The sequence below is a fragment of the Cucumis melo genome, chromosome 1 (assembly GCF_025177605.1).
Source record: "Cucumis melo cultivar AY chromosome 1, USDA_Cmelo_AY_1.0, whole genome shotgun sequence".
Lineage (NCBI taxonomy): Eukaryota > Viridiplantae > Streptophyta > Magnoliopsida > Cucurbitales > Cucurbitaceae > Cucumis > Cucumis melo.
This window is the reverse complement of record NC_066857.1, coordinates 37,764,622-37,786,091: the sequence shown is the minus strand read 5'-3', so window position 1 is coordinate 37,786,091 and position 21,470 is coordinate 37,764,622. Positions and strand designations below refer to the sequence as shown.

The 21,470-nt window shown below is 36.1% G+C and overlaps 3 protein-coding genes across 10 annotated transcripts; 2 read left to right on the top strand and 1 right to left on the bottom strand.

Annotated features, from left to right (window-relative positions):
* The first annotated feature begins 176 nt into the window (after nucleotides 1-176).
* LOC103500747 (anoctamin-like protein At1g73020) lies at nucleotides 177-8,155 on the top strand. 7 transcript variants are annotated; one of them, XM_051092007.1, is made up of 18 exons: nucleotides 177-606; nucleotides 1,230-1,422; nucleotides 1,871-1,940; nucleotides 2,076-2,191; nucleotides 2,464-2,590; nucleotides 2,669-2,769; nucleotides 2,856-2,947; nucleotides 3,055-3,159; nucleotides 3,286-3,552; nucleotides 4,081-4,213; nucleotides 4,282-4,395; nucleotides 4,494-4,561; nucleotides 4,673-4,803; nucleotides 5,460-5,542; nucleotides 5,638-5,745; nucleotides 6,474-6,632; nucleotides 6,772-6,910; nucleotides 7,373-8,155. In XM_051092007.1, exons 2-17 carry the CDS (start codon nucleotides 1,249-1,251, stop codon nucleotides 6,898-6,900), a joined length of 1,977 nt encoding a protein of 658 aa, XP_050947964.1. In that variant the 5' UTR covers nucleotides 177-606; nucleotides 1,230-1,248; the 3' UTR covers nucleotides 6,901-6,910; nucleotides 7,373-8,155. The 7 variants fall into 7 exon arrangements, with proteins under 7 accessions (XP_050947964.1, XP_050947970.1, XP_050947955.1 ...); XM_051092013.1 differs by having other exon boundaries at nucleotides 7,235-8,155; XM_051091998.1 differs by having other exon boundaries at nucleotides 6,772-8,155.
* Nucleotides 8,156-9,465: 1,310 nt separating this feature from the next.
* LOC103500744 (uncharacterized protein At1g51745-like) lies at nucleotides 9,466-13,244 on the bottom strand. The gene is made up of 3 exons (XM_008464151.3): nucleotides 13,060-13,244; nucleotides 11,368-12,605; nucleotides 9,466-10,952 (listed from the first exon to the last, which is right to left on the bottom strand). Exons 1-3 carry the CDS (start codon nucleotides 13,242-13,244, stop codon nucleotides 9,883-9,885), a joined length of 2,493 nt encoding a protein of 830 aa, XP_008462373.2. The 3' UTR covers nucleotides 9,466-9,882.
* A 786-nt stretch (nucleotides 13,245-14,030) lies between these two features.
* On the top strand, nucleotides 14,031-20,901 carry LOC103500743 (uncharacterized). 2 transcript variants are annotated; one of them, XM_008464149.3, is made up of 11 exons: nucleotides 14,031-14,180; nucleotides 14,989-15,054; nucleotides 15,153-15,220; nucleotides 15,810-15,843; nucleotides 15,969-16,038; nucleotides 17,121-17,178; nucleotides 17,566-17,694; nucleotides 18,370-18,461; nucleotides 20,217-20,301; nucleotides 20,458-20,536; nucleotides 20,659-20,901. In XM_008464149.3, the coding sequence occupies exons 1-11, from the start codon at nucleotides 14,174-14,176 to the stop codon at nucleotides 20,736-20,738; spliced, it is 768 nt and encodes a 255-aa protein (XP_008462371.1). In that variant the 5' UTR covers nucleotides 14,031-14,173; the 3' UTR covers nucleotides 20,739-20,901. The 2 variants fall into 2 exon arrangements, with proteins under 2 accessions (XP_008462371.1, XP_008462372.1); XM_008464150.3 differs by lacking the exon at nucleotides 14,031-14,180 and having other exon boundaries at nucleotides 14,983-15,054; nucleotides 15,974-16,038.
* The last annotated feature ends 569 nt before the right edge of the window (nucleotides 20,902-21,470 follow it).

Here is a 21,470-nt window from a genome sequence, read left to right as displayed (position 1 = left end):
AAAACTACAAAAGTGACCCCAAACCTTTTCAAATAATTTTACTTTTACTTTTTACCTTTCTTATCTTTTTCAATACTTTTTTGATAATCTAATCGAGACATTTCAAAGCTTAAGACGAAAGTTGAAATAGTTATATATAAAAGAAAAATTTTATAACACAAAATAAAATTTAGGACCATGAGCATAAATTGGCATAAAATACTAATATTATTATTGATATGGTGAGAAGGGAAAGTTCCAATTGTATTGGCGGAAAAAAATATTGTCCTTCCAAGTTTCTAACAATGTTAGAAGCTTAACTTGCATCGAAGGGGATTGAAAACAAACGAAGAAACAGAGGCGAACAAGAAGGAATTGGGAGATTGGAATTTTCTTTTTTTCTTTTTTTTTTTCCCAATCTAATCATGGAAAGAGTTGTCCTCCATGATTGGAATGTTGTGAACAGAAATAGAAATGTTGAATAGCAGACGGAGAGAAAAATCTGCTGACATTTCTCAAACTGACAGTTGTTGGTTCTTCGTCGGTTGCGGTTGCGGTCTCAATTTCGAGCTGGCTGATATCCACCCTCCAAAACACACATTCAGAAACCCCTTTCTCCTTTTTCTGGTACGCTCTTTCACTGTTAAATTTCACCACCCAAATGTGTAAAAAGGGTTATGGGATGAAGGATGATCACAATTGGCCTTCGAATCCCCAAAAACCTTTTTCTCTCTTCGTTTTAAAGCCATGGAAAGAGAGAGAAATAGCATTTGTTTTTGTGTTCACCGTGTTTTACTACGTGTCTCCCTCATTTCTATGCTCGCCCATGTGTCTCTCAAGCGAAATGCTGTGTGCTTAGACAGCTGGTTTGTCTTCACTCCGTCTCTCTTTCCTTTTGTTTAGATTCGCTTTGTTTCTTCTTTGTGCATCCGTTCAATCAGTTTTGTGAAAAGATTTCGTTGAATTGGTTCCTGTAAAGCTTCACTTGAGCCAAAGCATGTTCCCGTTTGTGCAATACTATAGCGTTTTTTTGGGTATTCGATCAATTTATTAAGAGTACTATTTCCATTTTACCATGTCGGTTTAGTCCCAAAAGGTCTTGTGATTGAGACCCATTTGGCAACTGGGTTCTTGTAACAGAGTTTTTCTCTTCTTTATCGTTCTTACATATCCCCATTTGAGTATTCGAGTATTTCGTTTCCATACGGCGTAGTATTCTTAATCTTTTGGTGCTCCTGGGTGTAGTGTAGACTGTGAGAGAGCGCGGAAATGAAAGTTCATCCGGAGGAACAAAATGTGTTTGAGGTATGTTTGGTGGTTCCGAAAAGTAAAGCGAAGAAAGAAGATGCCACTTGTGACTGTGTGGAGGTGCTTGAAAATGCGTTTCTGAAGGTGGGTTTTATCGTTGAGAGAATTGATGGCGTCACTGACGAGTTCATGAAGGTTTGTCTCTGCTACTTGGTTTATAATTCTTTTCATGTGAATTTGAACAATGGGCATTACTTGTTAGACAGTAGCGTGATTAATAAGCATGGTTTATCCTTCAATTTCTCTGGCAATTGGGATGGGCACGTGTTCGCTTAACATCTACGCGCACTAGAGGTGTTGTTCTTATGTTTAAAACGTATTAGTAGAAGGATCCGTATGAAGTAATAACCTAGCAAGTTTGCACTATGTGCAGCTAGGCTTAGCCAACAATGTAGGAGACTTGCATTTAACTCACTTGCCTTCCGCTTGCTAGAGCAAAGTTGTATATCGTTTTGGAACCGTTTAATACGTAAACACATTTTTATTGATTCTTAAGCTTTTGTTCATGCGTTAGTTTATGTGAAGCTTTCGATTTGTCTTACTTATCTGCTATCTCCATTTACTGCCTGCTTCTAAAATCCAGTTGGCAGCTCCTCTGAAGTTATTAGGAAAGGCTGCTGCACGCCTAGAAATGAAGAAGAGGACTCATATTGGTAAGCTCAACTATCTTTAGCAAAACCCTTGTTCGATCCTTGTCGTCCTTTCTCCTTTGGCCTTCTCCAATACCTGTTTTGAATAGGTTGTGATTTTATTTGTCTGCATTGATCGTGGTTCTATCTGGATACAAGGCATGGATTTGCTTTTTGGATTGGACGAGGTTGATGCTTTTGTGAGACAGCCTGATGGTTCACTCTTCAGTTGGTGTGAGCGGTTTCGTTGCTATCATCACTTGATATATGGGATTGTAAGTGACTTCTCACATGTGGCACAGAGCCACAAAGTTTTTTCCCCGCCCACGTGTTCTATTAACTACACTATTCATTTCAATGTTTTAATCAGGGCAATCTATTTGCCCAAGTTTTAGTTTTTCATCTGTCTTCCTTTTGCTTTCATTTGCAAATTATGGAGCCAAGTTCCAAAATTTTATCTTAATGTACGTCACTAAAATGAAATTGTGAAAACAACACAACAAATTGTTTTGAATTTAAACCCATGATTAGGTATTTCATTTTACAGGTAAATGAGAACCAGTCAGCTGTTACTCTTAAATGTGATGAAGAAGAATTTCAGTGGAAGGTTGGGGAAAGTTTAGTCCGTATATTGGAATCCAAGAAAATTGTTAAACAAATATTTCCTCTGCATGGTATAATTTCCTTGACTTCCCTAAAATTTTGCAGCTCTATGTCGTATATTCTGTGGAAATAAGATGGCTATTTTATAGATGAAATAAGGAGGAAGAAGCTTCTTGGAAATTGGGCACTTAACTGGTGGGACATTACTGGACAGCCTATTGACGAGATTTATTCATATTTTGGTGCAAAGGTACTTCAACTACAATTTTCTTTTGTAGCTGCGAATCTTTTTGATGCACATTTTGACTGACATGCAAGAGAATTAACTATTTGAAGATTGCGCTCTACTTTGCTTTCCTTGGAATGTATACACGATGGATGCTATTTCCAGCTGCACTTGGGCTTATACTGCACCTAGTTGAATTTGGGTAAGCCACTCTATCAAATAGATGCTGGGCCATCAGTTCTTTTTAACCTGTCCAAGCATACCAAATTTACATAAGAATCAACACCATGTTGCTCATCTTGTCTGCAGGTCCATGCGATTACTGGCCCTCCCCATTTTCTTTATAAGCATTATTTTATGGGCTATCATGTTTTCTCAGTTCTGGAGACGGAAAAACTCTGCTCTTATAGCCAGGTACCTTGGTCTTAAAGCATAAATATGTTAGCAGAGCTTGAATCTGCATACGCTATTATGGTTACTTCTTTTTTGTCTATCATTTGGCATGTCACTCATTCATTTCTCTCAACACTTGCTGTAAAGATGGCAGATCAATTATACATTTGGAGGTGATCCAGCTTATAGACTTTCAGGCGTGGATAGCTCCCTACAGATACCTGTAGAGCTCATTGAAGACCAGGAAATGGATAAGAGAAAAGAAAAGGAAGCGTTTCAAAGAATTGAGTGGTTTGGTCGCCTTAGGCGATTCAGAAATGATGCAATTGTCATCTTGAGCATTATATGCCTCCAGTTGCCATTTGAGTTGGCATATGCTCATTGTTATGAGGTCATTCAGTCGGATGTTATCAAGTAAGAACACTAAGACATCTTTAAATATTGCATGCAGTTAAACTCATGATATACTTATCAAAACATTTTGGATCATTCTATGTTGAGCATCTTTTTCTTGCTCTCTAGGCACAGGCATTTGATCAATTTGAAAAGAATCCTTTAACAGTCCATCTTTTTCTTTACTAATGATGCATGCCAAGTAAAATTTCTACAATCTTTACATTCAAAACATTCCTGATTATACCTTTGACTAAAAGGAAATTGCAGTTGGTTTTGCATCAGTGTGCTCAGCATTAAAGACTGTAAAATCTCAGTTGGTTACCTTATCAATAATCATTTATCAGTTCTAACTTTACATTAATCTTAAAACGATTTATATACGCGTGGATTAAGAAAAAGCATCTCAACTACGGCGTAATATTTTTCTTCACATTTCTTGTCTATTTTTGGCAGCAATATTTAGTACTTTATGTACCATCTCTTGGTAACTGTATAATTATTTGGGGACGTACTGTTCAAAAATTTTATATATGATTTTGGTTACAGGTTTGGGTTGACTGTCTTGTACCTTTTTGCAATTCAATATTTTACACGGTTAGGAGCTAAGATGTCCATGAAGCTCATTAACTGTGAAAACTATGAAAGCAATGAAAAAAGAGCTGATAGTTTGGTCTACAAGGTAAATGGGTCTGTTTATTGTTCTCATCATCTCTTGGCTTTATTTCATTTAAATGGGTTTTCCTGCAGATTTTTGGACTTTACTTTATGCAATCCTATATTGGAATCTTTTACCATGCCCTTTTGCACCGTAACTTTGCCACACTTCGTCAAGTTTTAATACAGCGCCTCCTTATATCTGAGGTGAAAGAATGATCAAACTTTTTAACTCTTCACCAAGTATTAAACTTTATTCTTCATTATTTCTGACCGTAGCATGCTTTGAATTTGAAATTGTTCAGGTGTTGGAAAACTTGTTGGAAAATTCTTTACCCTATATCAAGTACAGCTATAGAAAATACAAAGTTCGGTAAGCACTCCCCTTTTGTCCAATAATTTCTGGACTTGTTACATTGTGGGCAACCTCAGGCTAACTTTTTTATATAACTGGGCTCGGCCTATTGATCCTTCTGGTGTAAAGGAGAAATAAAAGACGTGAAAAAGGATCATCTCAAGGGAAGATCCAGTTCACTTCTCGGGCAGAGAAAGAATACCTGAAGCCTTCTTATTCTGCAAGCATTGGTGTTGAGCTAGAAGATGGGCTCTTTGATGGTAATAAGCTAAATGCAACTCTATGAAACAAGCAGTATTGTTATGTTTTCTAATTATACATATTATATTCAGTTTCTTTAAAGTTTGTAACTTCTGAGGCTTTATTCTGTTTCTTTGGCTGACCGAGTCAAGTTAGGGTTTTTTCTTTGAACCCTTTATTGGCTTGAAATTCCTTAAGACTCGAGCACTTTTTTATTTTTTATTATTAAAAAAAAACAGATTGTATTGATGTATGAAATTTACCAAAGAAGGGGAATAAGCCCTAACCAAAGGAGTTGCAAAAGATTTCTCCAATTGGTAAGGGAGGAAAGAGAATAAGAGAGAAAGTTGTGCATATGCACCAAGTCATAGCAAGAAACGTAATGTGAAATTCCAGTACTTGTTCCTGCTTTTGGGACTTCGTTGCATTTTCCTTGTTGCACTTGAGATTCTGTTTAGTTATGATTGGAAAATTATTGTTGAAAATGAACAAGAAAGCTTGTATTGGAGTATAGAAAGATCAAAGAAAGAGATGTCTGGTTTAGATTTTCTCCGAAGCTCTTAATATGTGTGTGCATGTGCAAGCATTTGTTTATAAATTTGTGTTCATTGTTCAAGGTCTTCTGTTACTGTTTCCTCCTTTTTAAGTCTAATGACAACTCCAATACTGAATGCAGATTGTTTGGAGCTAGCTTTGCAGTTTGGGATGATAATGATGTTTGCCTGTGCATTCCCTCTTGCCTTTGCATTTGCTGCATTGGTAAATTCTCTTTCAATTTCATTGTATTTGGGCTGCTTTACCAATACAGTTCATTTCCTATTTACTTAGGATAATCTTCCGACTTCTATACTCAGAACAACATCACAGAAATAAGAACAGATGCTTTGAAACTTTTAGCCATGTACAAAAGACCCTTTCCCCGTGCAGCAACAACAATTGGTGCTTGGCTCAACATTTTTCAGGTACTGTTCTTTTGGATTTAACAACTACAATATTTACATCTTTAAAAATCGAGTTTGTCAAAGAACCACATATTCGCCTAACTTTGCTCTTGTAGAAGTGTAGAGTCCTTGAAGTAGTTTTGGGATCAACTTTATTTAAGCTTAAGAACACACTAAAGATCTCACAGAAAACTCAATAACTCTGAAGTATGGAAATATGCTATAATATCATAAGAAAAGTAGCAAGGTAACTCGCAAAGGCTAGACTCTTCCAAATTCCCGAAGAGAAATCTCACAAAATTCTTCACTCTCCTCCTAATCTCACTCTCCTATTTATAAATAAAAGATAAGTTATAACCAACTTACTAGTTATTTACTAATTTGCCCATTCTAATAACCATACTATATTATCCTAATAACCCAACTTTATCTCTATTTAGGTCTCTTACAGACTGATATGATTCATGCATTGAATTTGTTCTTAAGTCTTAACTGTGTTAAGAAAACCTAATATATTGGAAGGCCGTCATAACATCTCTAAAGAGGACCAACTCTTTAAGTAGTATTAAAAGTCTCTGTATCCATCCGTTGCTTTCCTGTACATGGAATTTTATTTTTCTTTCTTTCTTTCTGAATAATTTTTTTTATATATAAAAATTAAGTTAAATTAAAAATCTCTCTATGGTGGAAGTTTTATATTTAATATTATGCCTATGTCTAACAAAGTGGCAAACCACTTAAAATTGTAGTTTTTGATAGTGATGTCCATATGCACCAACTGCGCACTTCTAGTATGGTTATATGACCAGGAAGGGAAATGGAAGATTGAACCTGGGCTTGCAGCCATCCTAGTAATGGAACATGTTCTCCTACTGCTCAAGTTCTGCTTCTCTCGTTTAGTACCTGAGGTAAAATTAACTTGCCTTTTCTATGAAAAAGTGAAAAACCAAACATTTTGCAATGCCATAATTTAGGACTTTCTAATCTTATACCATACATTCCCTAAAACAAAAAGGCGCTAATAATGGAACTTTTTTTTATTGGCAGGAACCTGCATGGGTAAAAGCCAACCGTGTGAAGAAAGCCACGCAGGCACAGGACATTTGTTCAAAACAATTGTTAAGAACCATATCAGGTGGAGAAAAAGCTCTAAACTATGTAAAGAAAATTGAGTAGAAAGAGGAAGGTATTGATAAAGCACATTATCTTTCCCACTTCCGTTCTTTGGTATAGAGCATATAGAATTATAGATGAATATCATAGAAGTCTGAATTTACACGAGGTGTTTTCTTTCTTTTCTTTCTTTCTTTTTTTTTTTTTTGGGGGGGGGGGGGGGGGGGGGGGGGGTGTTATAGATGTATTTTCTCCACCATCTTGTGTTTTTCTTTTTTTCTTTGTTGTTATTATCATTATTTTTTGGTGTTTTTCTTCATTCACACGTACTGGTGGATAGTTTTTGTGGGTTTGATTTTCTAAACCCATTTGACCATTCCTCTTTCAATGAATGAAGGGAGGAAAAGAATAGAGAGATAGATCATTCATTGCACACAGGGAATCTTAGTACTGTTTTGCTTCCGTGATCGTTCATTTATCAAAGAGAATCTCACTTTATTCCTCGAGAAAAAGCTGAAGGTGCATTTTATTTCAGACGCCTCAAGAAAAAGTTGAAGGTGCATTTTATTTCAGACGAAGAAGGAACAAGAAAGTAGACTATGTACATTGTTTTTGATCTTCAGCTTTCATGACACAATACAAATGAGTTTCATTCTGATCCTTTTTCTTCATGCAAGCCATAAGCCCCCAACCAATGACTCAAAAGACGTGCGCCCATCATCATTGAGACTACTTTGCTTTCAAAGGTCTTCCTTACACAAAAACAAACCTCATGTTGAAGAGAGAAATTGAGTCATTCTAATTCAGTCAAATTCATCAAGTTTCATGGAAATTTCATCTGGTTCAATTAGCGACGCCGGCTTCCAAAGCGATCGCTTACTGTGCGAGCATAAGCCACCACAGCTTTAGCCCATTTCTTGATTCCAGTCTTCAACTTCTCTGAATTCATCTCTTTCAAAGACTTTCCGCGTTCCATTGGTAGCTCTGGGTATGAAAAACAGAGATCAAAAGATCTCCTGCGCTTTCTGGCAGCTTCGTGCCTTGTGAGGCGCTTGGCCTCCTCGGCCTTTGTTAGAGAGAGAGACTTCTTCACAGACATTGTCTTTTTTTTTTTCTTGGCTTCTCGTCTAGCAGGCAAGGATTTGGCACAACCGGAGAGAGACAGTCCGGTATTGGGTCATATTTATATGGCAGAGATGGCAACTAGGACAAGTAACAGATGTTGCACAAATACGTGTTGTATAAGCTCTTCCTTTGACTTTGAACATTCAAAATATACTGTTTTTTTTGTAAAGAAGCCTTGGGTTTGCTAAGCTCATTGGTTTGTTCTAATGATCTCATCTCAATTTCACCGTTGTCTGGCGAAATGATGTGAGAAGTTTACTCTTATCTTTACCAAAATGATTGTTACCTTATCTTTCTAGCTGCAACCAGGTGAACTTGGAAGCTTGGAATTCAACTTTGACCATTTCTATAGGAAAGATGATTAATTTAAAGTAATCAAGGTTTGAGATTAGATGTGCAGATTTAAATAAGCGAAGTCGTTGTTTATTACAGAGCTATTGGTGTACCTCTGGGGCCAATGCAAAACATCCGTTTTCAAGGGAATAGAAGGGAAGGCAGTTGTTAGTCATAGAATTAGCTGGCTCTTAAGGTTTAAAAAACCACAGCTTACTTTCTCAAATTATAATGAGTTTTAGATTAAGTTATTCTTTTCTATTCTTTTTTCAAACACCAGATAATTCCAATAATCATCTTTACAAAAATAAATAAATGAATGAATGTATGATGCTCGAACTCGTGTACTCAAGTAAAAAATCATCAATTGTTGTAACTGTTTTATCCCCGTCCTCTCAAAATTAGCCATATTGAGAAGAGAATCTAGTGACCTCCAATTTGTAAATTAAAGCATAGGTAGACTATAGGATTGAACCTCAGGAGAAAAATGCAAAATTTGATTTTGAATTGTTAACTTGGATGGATAGTCTCTGGTTTGCACAATTTCAGTTTTGAGCATTTCTCTTTGACTATTGAAAAAGTCCTGATTCCATCTCTTCTTAATTTTCGTAAGTGGGTAGCATACCCTGCCGCGTTTGATGGTAATAAAAGTAAAACTTGCATTTTTATTTTTCAAAAAATTTAATTCATCAGCAAACGGCAAAGATTGTATTATTTTCGTTCAGAATACGTTACTGAAATATAAATCTATTTTTTAGATTTTGATGATCTTCACTAGAAACAAAAGGAAACTTCAAGGAATCGTATTAACGGACTTTTTTGTTTTAGATAATTATATATTATTTTGGTTGGTGGATCATCAACTGAAACTATATTCTCAACTTTCACTCTCACTATCTCATCTTTCTTGCGAGAGAAAACAAAAAGTGAGGAATGGAAAACATAAACTCAAAGCAAGAGCAATAACAAGATGAAATTCTAACCGGCAAAATGTAGAGTGGAAGAGCCTTCCAAAAATAGGCATTAGTATGGAAACTTTTTTTTTCTGGACCTGTTCTAACGATTACCATATTATGATAGATCTCAGGTAAGATTCATGAAGAATTTGAACAAAAATCACATGCACAAAGCTGTTAGAATGTGTTTTAAGTGCGCAACAGAATCAGAAAATTGGGAAGCTAAAGAACAAATTTAGAAGTTTACTGAGGATTAATTAGTGACAATATTGTTTACATGCATTACAATGGGAATGGAAGTTATTTGACTCTTGGACCAAGAAAAAACTAACTAAACGAGGTCAACAATAGTACCAAACACCAGATGATTCCAATCACCATCTTTACAACTCTGCTGCTACTTTTACATATATACAGAGCTAACAGAAACCATGCTTCCTACTCCTGTCCTACCACTTCCTCTCTACAAATATCAAAATGTCAAAGAACTTGTACGGTTGATTCTATCAATCTACCTTAATGTTGAATGATGCTGTATGGATACCACAATTCTAATTCAACAGACACTAGGTTGTGCAAATTGTATAATTCAAGCAAGTTGTCAAAGAACAAACCAAATTCATGGGTTGATTCATGTTAAGGCATGGTGTGAAGGTCTGGCTAGACCGCTCACTGCTTCGTTTATCCGACTGAACACTACTTTAAGGGGGATGCAGGTGATGACATGATCACTAGACTTCTGTACCATTCGTTTTGGCTGATTTTGGTGCCGATTCCCGGTCAATGATGATAGTTTGCGGATCTTTTTACATAAATGGCCAGATTTCTTCATTCTCGGCGATTTGGAGGGTGAGAAACAAGGTTGGGATGGCGACTGTTTGGACTGTTTGGCTTGAGTTCTTGCATTTGCACTGTGCTTGCCTGTCACATAACAGTGTTCATCGCCTTCCCGTTCAGAATCTGCTCTGCTCAATAGTGAATCACAGTGCCCATCTTCCACAATTTCAACTGTGAGAGGATGACCAACTATGGCTTTACCATTCAATTTGCTCATCAGAGAAACCAATGGAACATGCTGAGGCCTATAGCTGGCTTTCACCTCAAGCTCAACATCATATAATAGTGAATTTGCTCCATGATTTCTAACATAAAATTCTGACATCTGATATCTATGAACGGCAAAGCGAGACTGGCGATAAGGAAGCAATTTTTGAGGTACTAGAGGGTCATCAAGCAATTGTTTCATCTCAGTTTTTAGGTCACTTGCATTTGGTTTCCTATAAGATACTTGTTTACTCCATTCGCAGAGTCCATCCACCTGACTTTCAGCAAATTTTTTGGACTTGGCTAGTAGATTACAATCATTTGCAGAAGGGGATCTACCAATGTTGTTGTAGTCTACTTTACCTGCCAAGCATGCATCAGATGCATCATCCACATCCAAGGAATTTTTTGAATCTTGTTTTCTGTAGTTACTTAAATGCCTCGACTTCCTCTTTCCCTTTAACTGCCACCTTGAAGTACCTCTCTCAATCTTTTGCTTAGTATTATCATTACGAGTGGCAGCTGAAGTTGAAGAACCAGGTTCCTTTGTTGCCTCATTCTCCAAAGATGCAGCTGGAGTACTTCGACTGGACTGCTTTCCTAAAGCACCAACTGTAGACCTACCAGATGAAGAATAGGGATTTGTAGGAGAAAAGCCTGACAGTTGGGAAACAAAAATCAGTACAATATCATCCAAATGCAACCTAAAAACTTTCCAATCTATGCCACATCAGAACAGCTTGACAGAAAGCAATTCAAAAAGAAACAAGCATTGTCTGAACCTATCAACTATCATCAGGACCACTAATAACGTCATCAAATGAACCAAAAAGTTGATTCTAAAATGATACATGAAAGGGAAAGAAGGTATTATCAACGATGCCACAGGCACATATAAATAACAGACAGCATGAACCAGGAGGCAAAAAGAATCCGTAAAAATCAAGGTGGAGCAGAGATGTATATAAGCCAAAAACATAATTTTATCAGTTAAAGAACATAAAATTGGAACCTAAACATACTTAAGAGAACGTATATAGTAAAATTTCATAATTGTTCACTTCAATCATACCAGCAGGGTGCTTCTCCTCTTTAGCCAATGTCACATCAAATAGCTTGTCCGAAGTGTTATTCTCAGGGATCTCAGATATACTGGAGACTTCATTTTCCTTTGCCTTAGAGTTAATCCGAGACACTTCAGATGCACTTAAAAAGGCTTCATTATCACAAGAAACTGCAGTGCCATTGCCGTCTGAACTATTGATAATTGCTAAAGAATTAGTTCTCTTCGATTCTGTATCTAATTCGGAGATTTTACCATCAGACGATCCCCATAGGTTAGAACTACATGTATTAGGAAGCTGATCACAAAACACTGGTACAGATACCATTGCTGTGCTCTCCAAGACCTTCGTCAATGGCCGACGGCGATTTTTCCTTTTCAAAAATTCCTGCACAGTTGCCACTGGTGAACGCTTTCTTCTCAAGGATGATGAATACATATGAATAATCTTTGGAGGATTTCCATTTCCATTAGTTACACAGTTCCCAGTATTTGCATCACACTGGGAAGCATCCTCTTGCTGAACTTTTTCAAGTTGCACTCCAGCATGGGACTTCCCGTTTGCCAATGAACCCATACCCAAATCTTCAAGTCCTCTCATACGCTTAACACCCTCGGTTCCATCATCCTCTGAATCATTTGGTGTTCTCCTCCTATGTTCAGACAGAACCTTTGAGGAACTGGCATGATTAGTTTCTTCCGAAGGAATATCCGAATGAGAGATTTCAGGGGCTGAATCAGAGCTCACTTCAGAATTACTCTTTTTAGGACAAGTATCCTCCGAATTACTCTTTTTTGGACAGTTACCTATAGAATTACTCTTTTTTGGACAAGCATGTTCAGAATTACTCACATCATCGGACATGATGGTTTCTTCTTCCTCTTCCTCTTCGACTTCCTCTTCTTCTTCTTCTTCTTCTTCCTCCTCTTCCTCTTCTTTTTCTTCTTCTTCCTCTTCTTCCCCTTCTTCACAAGAATCAGACAGAGGAGAAGACTCACTGGCTAAGATGCCATGGTCGCCATCTGAAACATTATTCTGAGTCCTATAGCTAAAGTCCAACTGATCCTTGCCTAAAAGGGCACTCTCAAGCTCAAGAGCATGTAGAATAGCATCTTCCCTCCGGGCATATTTCACGGCCTTTTTACAAGAGTTTGCTGCAGAAGCCTTTGCCTTCTCAATACATTCGTCATATTCTCCACATCGGAATGCCTTCACCCTCTTAGATTTCTCAAGATTGTACCAGTCACTAAACCAAGAAGAGTAAGAATATTGTCACAATAGAGAGAAAAACCTCATACAGAAACAAAATAAGGCACTAAACATTCAAAACATAGAGAACAGGGGAAAATCAGGATACATAGAAAGAGGTAGATGCAACTGCAAGGGAAAAACTCATGCTTTCCAGAGATCAAATCTCTAGCTAAAAGCTATAAGCCACCAAAAAGAATTTATGCAATCATTGTTAAACAAAAAGCAAGCAGCCACAAATGTCAACGTTTAGCTTCAAAGAACAGCCAAGTGAGAACCAAACAGACATCAAACATCATATGCAACCTTGCAGAACGAGAAGGGTTAACCAGTAAACACAAAGGAATTGGAAATGACGGGATAGAGCCAGAAACAAGAAGATAATACAATCCACACAAACCAAATCAATGAAGAACAGAACTTAAAATGAACCAATAACAAGAAGCAATTACATGCTAGCGTCTTCGCGACCTAGAAGTTTCACCGGCGTACCGGATCTCGGAGAAACCAAACAACTCTCCGACAATTCATCGAGGCCCAAAATCTTGCCCGGCCACCACGACCCATTTCGGCGGCGGACCCAAACTAACCCTCCAACCGATGAATCTATACCCTTGGCCTCGCTAGAACTTCCCATCTCCAAAACCCCCAGAACCCAAAGACCAGGGGAAAGAATTCCTCGAATGAACAACCCCTTAGCTGTTCATCTTGAAGCGCAATCAGTAGTGATTAAAACCGTAAAAAACCTTGCTTTCACCGACAAATGCATACACCCCTAACAAAGAGGAACCCCTGGGAATAACTAGATTAAAGAGAAATGCATACTTGCATGCGTCAGAGAGGAACACCCAAATTTAAGCTTCAAAGGGAAAGGAAAAGCAGTTGGAAGCGGCACTGGAAGAACAGGATAAAAGGGTTTAAGGGAAAAACAGAGATCTACAACGAGCTCCAAGATTTAAGAGTCTTTCTCAGCATTACTGCAAAATATTTTTCAGTGTTCTTGATATGATTTTTCTGTTGACATCCATTTATGTTTATGAGGTTTTCTTTGAAGAAGCTTATGTATGTGGTGTAAAGGGTGTCCAAGCCAGGTGTGAGAGAGATGTGAGTTCGGATCAAAAACCAACCTTTTGGTGGGGGGAAGAGAGAGGGTTTCTGTGAAGAGTGATAAAGGGTGGGTAGTAAATAAAATTTTATTCAAAAATGAAAACTCTTCGGAGAGAGAGAGAGAGAGAGAGAGAGAGAGAGAGAGAGAGAGAGACAGAGACGAGAAAAGGGTTAAATAAATACAAGGGCAAGAAGGGTTTTTATAGTTTATTTTCTGTGTTTTATTTCTCCTTTTTCTTCCATCCTTCTCCCCCTCAAACTCGAAAAAATTCCCACAAATTTTCCTCCCAATCCATTATATTTGGTTTACTTTACCAACCCCCTTAGGGCAAGAGCTGAAGAACTTCCTTATGATTTTTTGTTTTGAGTAGTAATTTTGGGGTCTCCATTAGCTCAGTGACCGTGATTGCATCTTACGAAGCCAGGAAGAGGTGTAAGTGGAATCCAATTACAGCAGCCATGACTGGTACGTAATTTTCCTTATCCAACTACTTTCAGATTCACCTTAATGTTAAGGAAATTTGGAAGTGTTTTATGTATCCTTCCTTTATCAGAATATGGATTCTTTCTTCTCGTCTGTGCTTAAGCTCTGACTTCTGCCAGTATTTTTCACCTGATCATATAAATGTCCATTGGTTCTTGCTCTGTTTACTTTTCTGGCTACTGCTAGTATTGTGCTTTGCGATTATGCTAACGATTTCTACCAGCTACAGATTGTTTTTCAAATCGTGAAAGTTTTGTGATGTGGTCTTCGTGAAAGAATGCATTATTTTTTAAAAATACTTTTCTCACATTGTCGATAGACTTAATGAAATTGTTCTCAAAATGGGCTGGGCGAGAGTATGGGTATTTCGATGGGGATAGCAGAAGTCTGAAGTCCGATCATTAGCATATACTTTGTAGTACAGTGCCTTCATATTTTCCTTTGACGAAGTGCGTGTAATTTCTAGCACGTATTGAACTTTCCCTATGATACGATACCAACAAAACTTGAATATATAGGTCTTTATTAGCATAGTGCATTCGTACTTTGCTTTGACAAAATTATTCCTATTTCTTGGACAAAATAAAAATGAACTTGTTAATGTGATCAAATTAATGTGAGATTACAGGACTTGAATAATTTGGCTGTAATTGGATAACATACAATCCTATACTTCAATATCTAATGAATTGATGTGTGTGCCCGTGCTTATATAGTGGATTATATTTTGTCTGGACTTTTCATTATGTCCCCATAAATTTTAACTGTTAGTGTTCTTTTCGGCTTGTAGACTATGCACAAGAGCAGGAAATGGAAATTGAAGCATTGGAAGCTATACTTATGGACGAGTTCAAAGGTTTGTGACACATTTCTCTCTTTGAATTCAAAGTGCTTCGCTACCTTTTCTCTCTTCTAACTTGTTAGGTGCCCTTTTCTGTCTGTATTCCATGTCAGAAATTCACTCAAGTGAGAGTGGCCTAAACACTTCTGGTAGATGCTTTCAAATAACACTGTCTCCACAGGTATGCGTGTCTCTGTTTCCCACCTGTTCTACTTTTTCTGCATGGTAAGCAATAAGCATCCTACTTAGTACTAACGATAAGTGATATGCTGGATTCTGAAATGAACAGGATATGATAATTGTGCCGACTCTCTTTTCCTCTTTAAAGAAGGGAGGAAGATAGGGGGAGCACAATGGTTGAAAATTTTGGTATCTACTCGCTGTGAACAGCTTAGCTTTAGTATAGGTACAAATGGATTGAGTTCTGTTATTTTGGTTACTTAAGAATTTGGATTTAATTTAAGCTGTACTTCAAACTAGAACTTTTGAAACGAGCATTTTGAATTTCTTGAAGTAGTTCTTAGAACAATATTTCAAATATTATGGTAAATCTCTTTTAGTGGCCATTCGTGAGAATCAGTTAATATTTTCCTTATTAATTTCTACCCTAGTTATCAATTTGCTTTGTGATTTTGGAGACATTTTCATAGTGAAAGATTAGGACCTATTATAGTTAAGAGTTATTTGCTTACTTGTTGATTGTCACCAAAGAAAGTCAATCTACTGAACTTTATGATCTTAATGTTCATTACCTTTGTTGTTTCCAATAGGATGATGAGACAGACGAATCAACAAATATGCCAGGTTGTTCTTACTTAATTTTCCTTGCTAATAGATATACATAGAGTGGGTTAACTATTTTCTTACCGTCCTAATTATACTATCCGTAATTTATGTGGTAGTAAGCTCTTGCCCAAACTTTTGTGCAGTTCAGCTGGGTTTGATTTTCTCGCATACAGAGAAATATCCTGATGAACCTCCACTTTTGAATGTGAAAAGGTTGTATAATTATACTATGCTTGTAAATACTTGGGTGAATCCTTAGTATCCTTTACTTCAATAATTCGAAATAAACATAAAGATTTCATCTAAGTTCCCTAGTTAGGTTGTGGATTTTGATTCTCAGGCTCATTCTGGTGGCACATTTGGGGTTGTTTGGTAGACAATCCAGTTTTACTTTTATGTTTTCGGGTCCTATATGCAGTTGCAGATATGTTTTTTATTTTATTTTTTCCAAATTATGTTATCAAATACTGCAACTTTTGAAAACAATGCTTTTATATGTTTTATTGTATTCAAATCTTGAATTTGAAAATTTAAATTACATATTTATGTTTAAAATGTACTAAATTTTTTTAAAAAATATTGTTCAATTCATTGTGTTAAATTAAAATGTCATATAAGTTATAATGCATTATAAATTATTTGATACTGTAAAATATCATTCAAAATTCTTAACCGAAGACATGTTCATAAATTATAACTTAATTAATAGTAGTTTATATTCAACCTAATATTTAGTGGATAACTGCAATTAGTTCTTTTTAATTTTTATATGTATTATATCAAACACATCTGGAACAATTGTTTAAATTGGGATCAATTTCTAAATATGCTACCAAACATATATTTAAAAGGGATAGTTGCAAATATAGCAATTATATTCAAAATAATGAAGTATATAGCAACATTTTAATAAAATTGCAAATATAGCAAAATCTATCGAAATCTATCAATGATAGGAGTCTATCACTGATAGACCATGTAACAAATGTTGGTCTATCACTAATAAACCATAAGAGTCTATTAATGATAGAACTCTATCACCGATAGACTTTGTTATATTTGTAATTTTTTAAAATATTGTTACATACTTAATAATTATTCTAAAAATTGTTACCCATTATAATTATCCTATTTAAAAAGATAAACTGCAACTTTGTTTTATTGAACCCCTCTTTTTCAAATTTTTATTTCTGATTTGCCTACTAAACATACCCTAAGTTGTTTGGGTTAAAAATAATATTTATTCTTTAGCATACTAGTAAATTGATTTTTGGATTTATTGCTTTGTTGGTTAGTATTAGAGGAATCCCGGGAGAAGATCTGAAGATTTTGAAAGAAAAGCTTCAGCAAGAGGTATTTTCTTTAATTTAAATAGCGATCACACATCAGTAGCATTGTTGCTTATATTCTTTCAAAAAAAATTTTTCCAATGAGAACTCTATGTCTTACCAAAAAAGAAAAAGAAAAAAATATCAATTTATGCCCCTAGACTTTGAGGATTCCTTCTTAGTGATTATATCAAGTATATAATGTGTCCACAAAATTGGGTTGGGAAATAAGATGGTACGTGAAAGTTTCTGTCAGTGTAGCAGAAAACAGCGAGTTTCTTATAACCCTTTTGTTTTTACCAAAATAGTCGGATGATTAGTAAGCTAATTGTTGGCTATTGAATGATGAGAAACTTACAGTTATCTTCATAATGTGGTATATCTGACATTTACTTCTAGTATATTTGGACAGGCTTCTGAAAATCTTGGTATGGCTATGGTCTACACACTTGTAACATCATCTAAAGAGTGGCTATCTGAGCGATTTGGTCAAGAAAGTAGTCTTGAGATTGCCGAAGCAGAAGAGAGAGCAAAAGAAGATGTACGGGTTTCTATTTTTATCTTCTATTATTTGTTTTTTTTTTATAATAAAGATTCTATATTTACTTTCAGTACTTTTGTGATTGATAGTCAATAATACTTTTGGATTGGAAATGTGGTCTGTGTCTAGATTTACGTTTTTAATTTTTATTATGGTGTTTATTATATATATGTGATGACTGATGAGTACTACAAGTTCTATTTATTTATGTTTTTCTCTTCAAAAAAATTCTAAAACAAAACAACCTCCACACCCAATTATGGGAATGCATTGACCAAAAGAATTGGGCTCAATTGATAGATTAAAAAGATAGCATTAACAAATGCCCATGAAGAGGAATTAGATCTTGTTGTATCCTAGAGTTCCTCCACAGACCTCCTCACCCCACGGAAAATTCTACTTTTCTTCTGAAGTCAAATGCCCCACAGGAACTAAATCTAATTGTATCCCAAAGTCCCTCTCCAGTCTCACTCGATGGAAAATTCTGATGTTCTTCTGAGGCCAAATGTCCTATAGCATAGGAATAAAAAAAAAAGCCATCCTTCAAAATTTGTTTATTTATGTTACATTCTTGGCTCGATGGCATATGTTAGTCTATCTTTTAAAATACTTGACCATTGAACATTGCTTGAAATTGAATGAACTCATTTACATTTTACTTCTTCGATCTCACAGGTAATTGTACCTCATGGAGAACCTGTCACCCTTGACACATTTTTAGCATGGAGGGAAAGATTTGAAGCAGAGATTGCACTGGAACGAGCCAAGTAATTTATTTATTTATCTCTTGCTTCCCCCCCCCCCCCCCCCCCCCCCCCCAGCCCGAAAATATGCCGCAGTTGTCCTTGTGAAGTTTAGGGTAGTCTCAGGTGTAGTTTTGCTTGTAGTGTCCAGAAATTATGCTCTGGGTTGAACTTATACAATACCTTTCTTGGATGAGTCTCAATGTTAATGTAGTGAAGGAGTGGATCTCGATGATATGGCAACAAAGTGGATTGCTCTGTCTAATTTTCTAATGGAGGGAGCTTCACTTCTATGGACTGGATGTCAGATTATTGTTACTGGAAACCCGTGGAGGTTTTATAAGCAGATCTCATTTTATATTTTTAGGCAATCCATAGGGTGTTAACTTTAGATGTGGCAATATAACTCGCAGTTTATATATGGCAAGGACCTTACTATAAGTCTGTCTATGGAAGACTAATGCTTCTTTGTAGGATTTGAGAAGAAACTCAAATGGCTATGAGGCCTCCAGGATTCTTTATTGGAGGAGTGAGAGTGTTTTCATTCGTTGAGCATGTTGTTATTTGCCAGATACCTGTGGGAACTCTGAGCAAAACAATATGCAGCAGAAAGTACATATGAAGGTCTTTCGTAGCTGCTTTATATCCGTTTTTGGTGGAGTATCAAACAGAGGACTTGGACCACCTTTCTATTCTCTTGATTTTTGCTGGATCCCCTTGTGAAGATTGTGAGTGGCTCCTTTGGCACTCCTAAAATGCCTCAAGAAACTTTTGGTTCTTAGCTCAACACTAACATACGGAGGCCCAATTTTGTGGATCGTTCCTGCCCTAAAAATAAAATGCTAAGGTTTATTGTAACTAAGCTTTACAAATGGAGAAAAGGAGAATGAGACAGTCCTATTTACAAAAAACAAAAAATTGCCCAAAGGGTTCTGGTTGTTGAGAATAAGAGAGAGAAAATCACAAAAACTAATCTTCAAACCTGCATAACTACTGAACTTCTGGTTCACACTACACGTAAAACCATCTAAATGATATAGAATAAATGATTAGCAATAGAGCTTTGATATGTTCTTCTTATTACTAGTCCTGATCCCAACCAAGCTACAAAAAGTTGTGCACTAGTCCAGGCAAATCCATTATTAATCCAATCTGGAAAAGTTAGCCAATGACTAAGATATACCATAGGATAATTCGATAGGTCTAAAGTTGGGATGTTCTTTGAAATTCTTTGGGGATATTGAAATGGTGCAGCTGATAGCTTTATGTCTCTCTCTGTGTGGCTAATAACAAGGGCTTTAAATATTCTTCTCTTCTTTTGGTTTTGTCTAATTATAGAGCTCTTCTTTTGTAATTTGCCTAGTCTCGAGATTTAATGGTCCCTAGTTTTTTTTTTCTTTTGTTTTGTACATGACGATCAGCATATTTATATTGTATCTTTCTAGTTTCAAAGAAGTCAGATATTTGATAGGGGACCTGAATGTATTGAATTATAAAAAATTTGAACTTTAGTCTCTTTCCATTTCATCAATGAAAAGCCTTGTTTCAACCAAGTGTTTAAGGTACTACTTAGACCCTCTCAATCTTGTGATCACTCTCAAGCCCTAATCGCCTCACCAACATATTGTTTACATTTCTTCCCTTCCCACTGGATTTATAAATTATAACCAATCTTCCCCAACAAACTACTTAACTATTTAGCAATATACCTTAATATCTCTCTGAAACCATTCCTATCAATATTTTTCTTTGTTGATAATAAATTTGAACTTCTTTCAGGATAATGCCCGAATCAGCTCTTACTGCACCTAAGGAGAAGAAACTTACTGGCAGGCAGTGGTTTGAGAGCGGAAGAGCTTCTGGGGTAATTTTTCTTTTTAAGCACCGGTGTCCTTGCTAGAAGAGAAATACTTATCAACTGGCTATTTCATCCTATGACACAGTTGGTATAATGTCGAATCTCCAGTTAGTTGGAGTTTCTGCTTCATTCAAGTTAACATCTTGCCCATTTGTTTAACAGAAAGGTGCAGCTCCAGTTACTGAAGGATCTGACGAAGATGACGAGGAAGATATTGACTTCGACGAGGATGATTTTGAAGGTGCTCCGCTCCCCTTCCCCTTCTTTCTCACAAATCTAATCAACAGTTAATAATAAATAATACTAAATCATTCAGTTGTTAGCATTAACCCATTTCAAACCTTTGCATTGCTTGAATTGCAGATGATGATGAGGAAGACATGCTTGAGCACTATCTAGCGGAGAAATCAGATTCATCCTCTCACTCATCCAGAAGGCCTTAGTTATTTATCAGTTTATTTGCTTCATTACAAGAATGGATATCAAATTTTGGCTTGTAATCTTACTTGGAACCAGGATGACAATTTTTCCATTTATACAACTTTTTGTTCTATTCAGTTACGATGAAATGAGATGACTGATGATCTTGGAAAAGTTGGAAGTTCATATTTTCTTGTTTTGATTAGAAAGAAAGCTAGTGGAGGCAAGCCAATTAATGAGTGAGATATTTTGTTTCCATATTTTCTCTCTTTTACATTTACTGTTTATGAAAGGTTCTTATTGAAAAACATAACAATGCCAAATTTATGACTACTTTGCAAATCCTTTCTGATGAAGAAATGTCATTTCTTCACATAGAGGCGCAGTCCCCTTGTCCTACTGAAAATAAAACAGCGAACCAATGATGACTACATTTTCAAAACAAGACAAATGAGAAGTGATTTAAAATAACAAGGGTTATTATGTTCAATACTGAGGCTTTACATAAAGTATATCTTCACCTTTTTCCCCCACTCCATATATGATCACAAAAGAAGTACTTGCAATGAAAATATAAGAAGCTTATTCTTTTTCTTCTTAGTATTCTTTTTTTTTTTTTAAAAAAAAAAAAAGTAGCTTTATAAGATTATTTTATGGTCTTTTTTAATGATTATTCTAGAAAACCAATCCAATGCCTCAAAAAATCATGGTTAAGATGATTGTAAATATAATATTTGAAAATTAATGAGCTAAAA

What these genes read in the sequence shown, in the direction of transcription:
- LOC103500747 (XM_051092007.1), top strand. Translation starts at nt 1,249, where the DNA reads ATGAAAGTTCATCCGGAGGAACAAAATGTGTTTGAGGTATGTTTGGTG. An exon ending in CTGCACCTAGTTGAATTTGG is followed by an intron (nt 2,948 to 3,054) that starts GTAAGCCACTCT and finishes TCTTGTCTGCAG; the next exon opens with GTCCATGCGATTACTGGCCC. An exon ending in TCTCTCGTTTAGTACCTGAG is followed by an intron (nt 6,633 to 6,771) that starts GTAAAATTAACT and finishes TTTTATTGGCAG; the next exon opens with GAACCTGCATGGGTAAAAGC.
- LOC103500744 (XM_008464151.3), bottom strand. Translation starts at nt 13,244, where the DNA reads ATGGGAAGTTCTAGCGAGGCCAAGGGTATAGATTCATCGGTTGGAGGG. An exon ending in GGTCGCGAAGACGCTAGCAT is followed by an intron (nt 12,606 to 13,059) that starts GTAATTGCTTCT and finishes TTCTTGGTTTAG; the next exon opens with TGACTGGTACAATCTTGAGA. An exon ending in AGAGGAGAAGCACCCTGCTG is followed by an intron (nt 10,953 to 11,367) that starts GTATGATTGAAG and finishes CCCAACTGTCAG; the next exon opens with GCTTTTCTCCTACAAATCCC.
- LOC103500743 (XM_008464149.3), top strand. An exon ending in AAATAACACTGTCTCCACAG is followed by an intron (nt 15,221 to 15,809) that starts GTATGCGTGTCT and finishes TGTTTCCAATAG; the next exon opens with GATGATGAGACAGACGAATC. An exon ending in CGAATCAACAAATATGCCAG is followed by an intron (nt 15,844 to 15,968) that starts GTTGTTCTTACT and finishes ACTTTTGTGCAG; the next exon opens with TTCAGCTGGGTTTGATTTTC.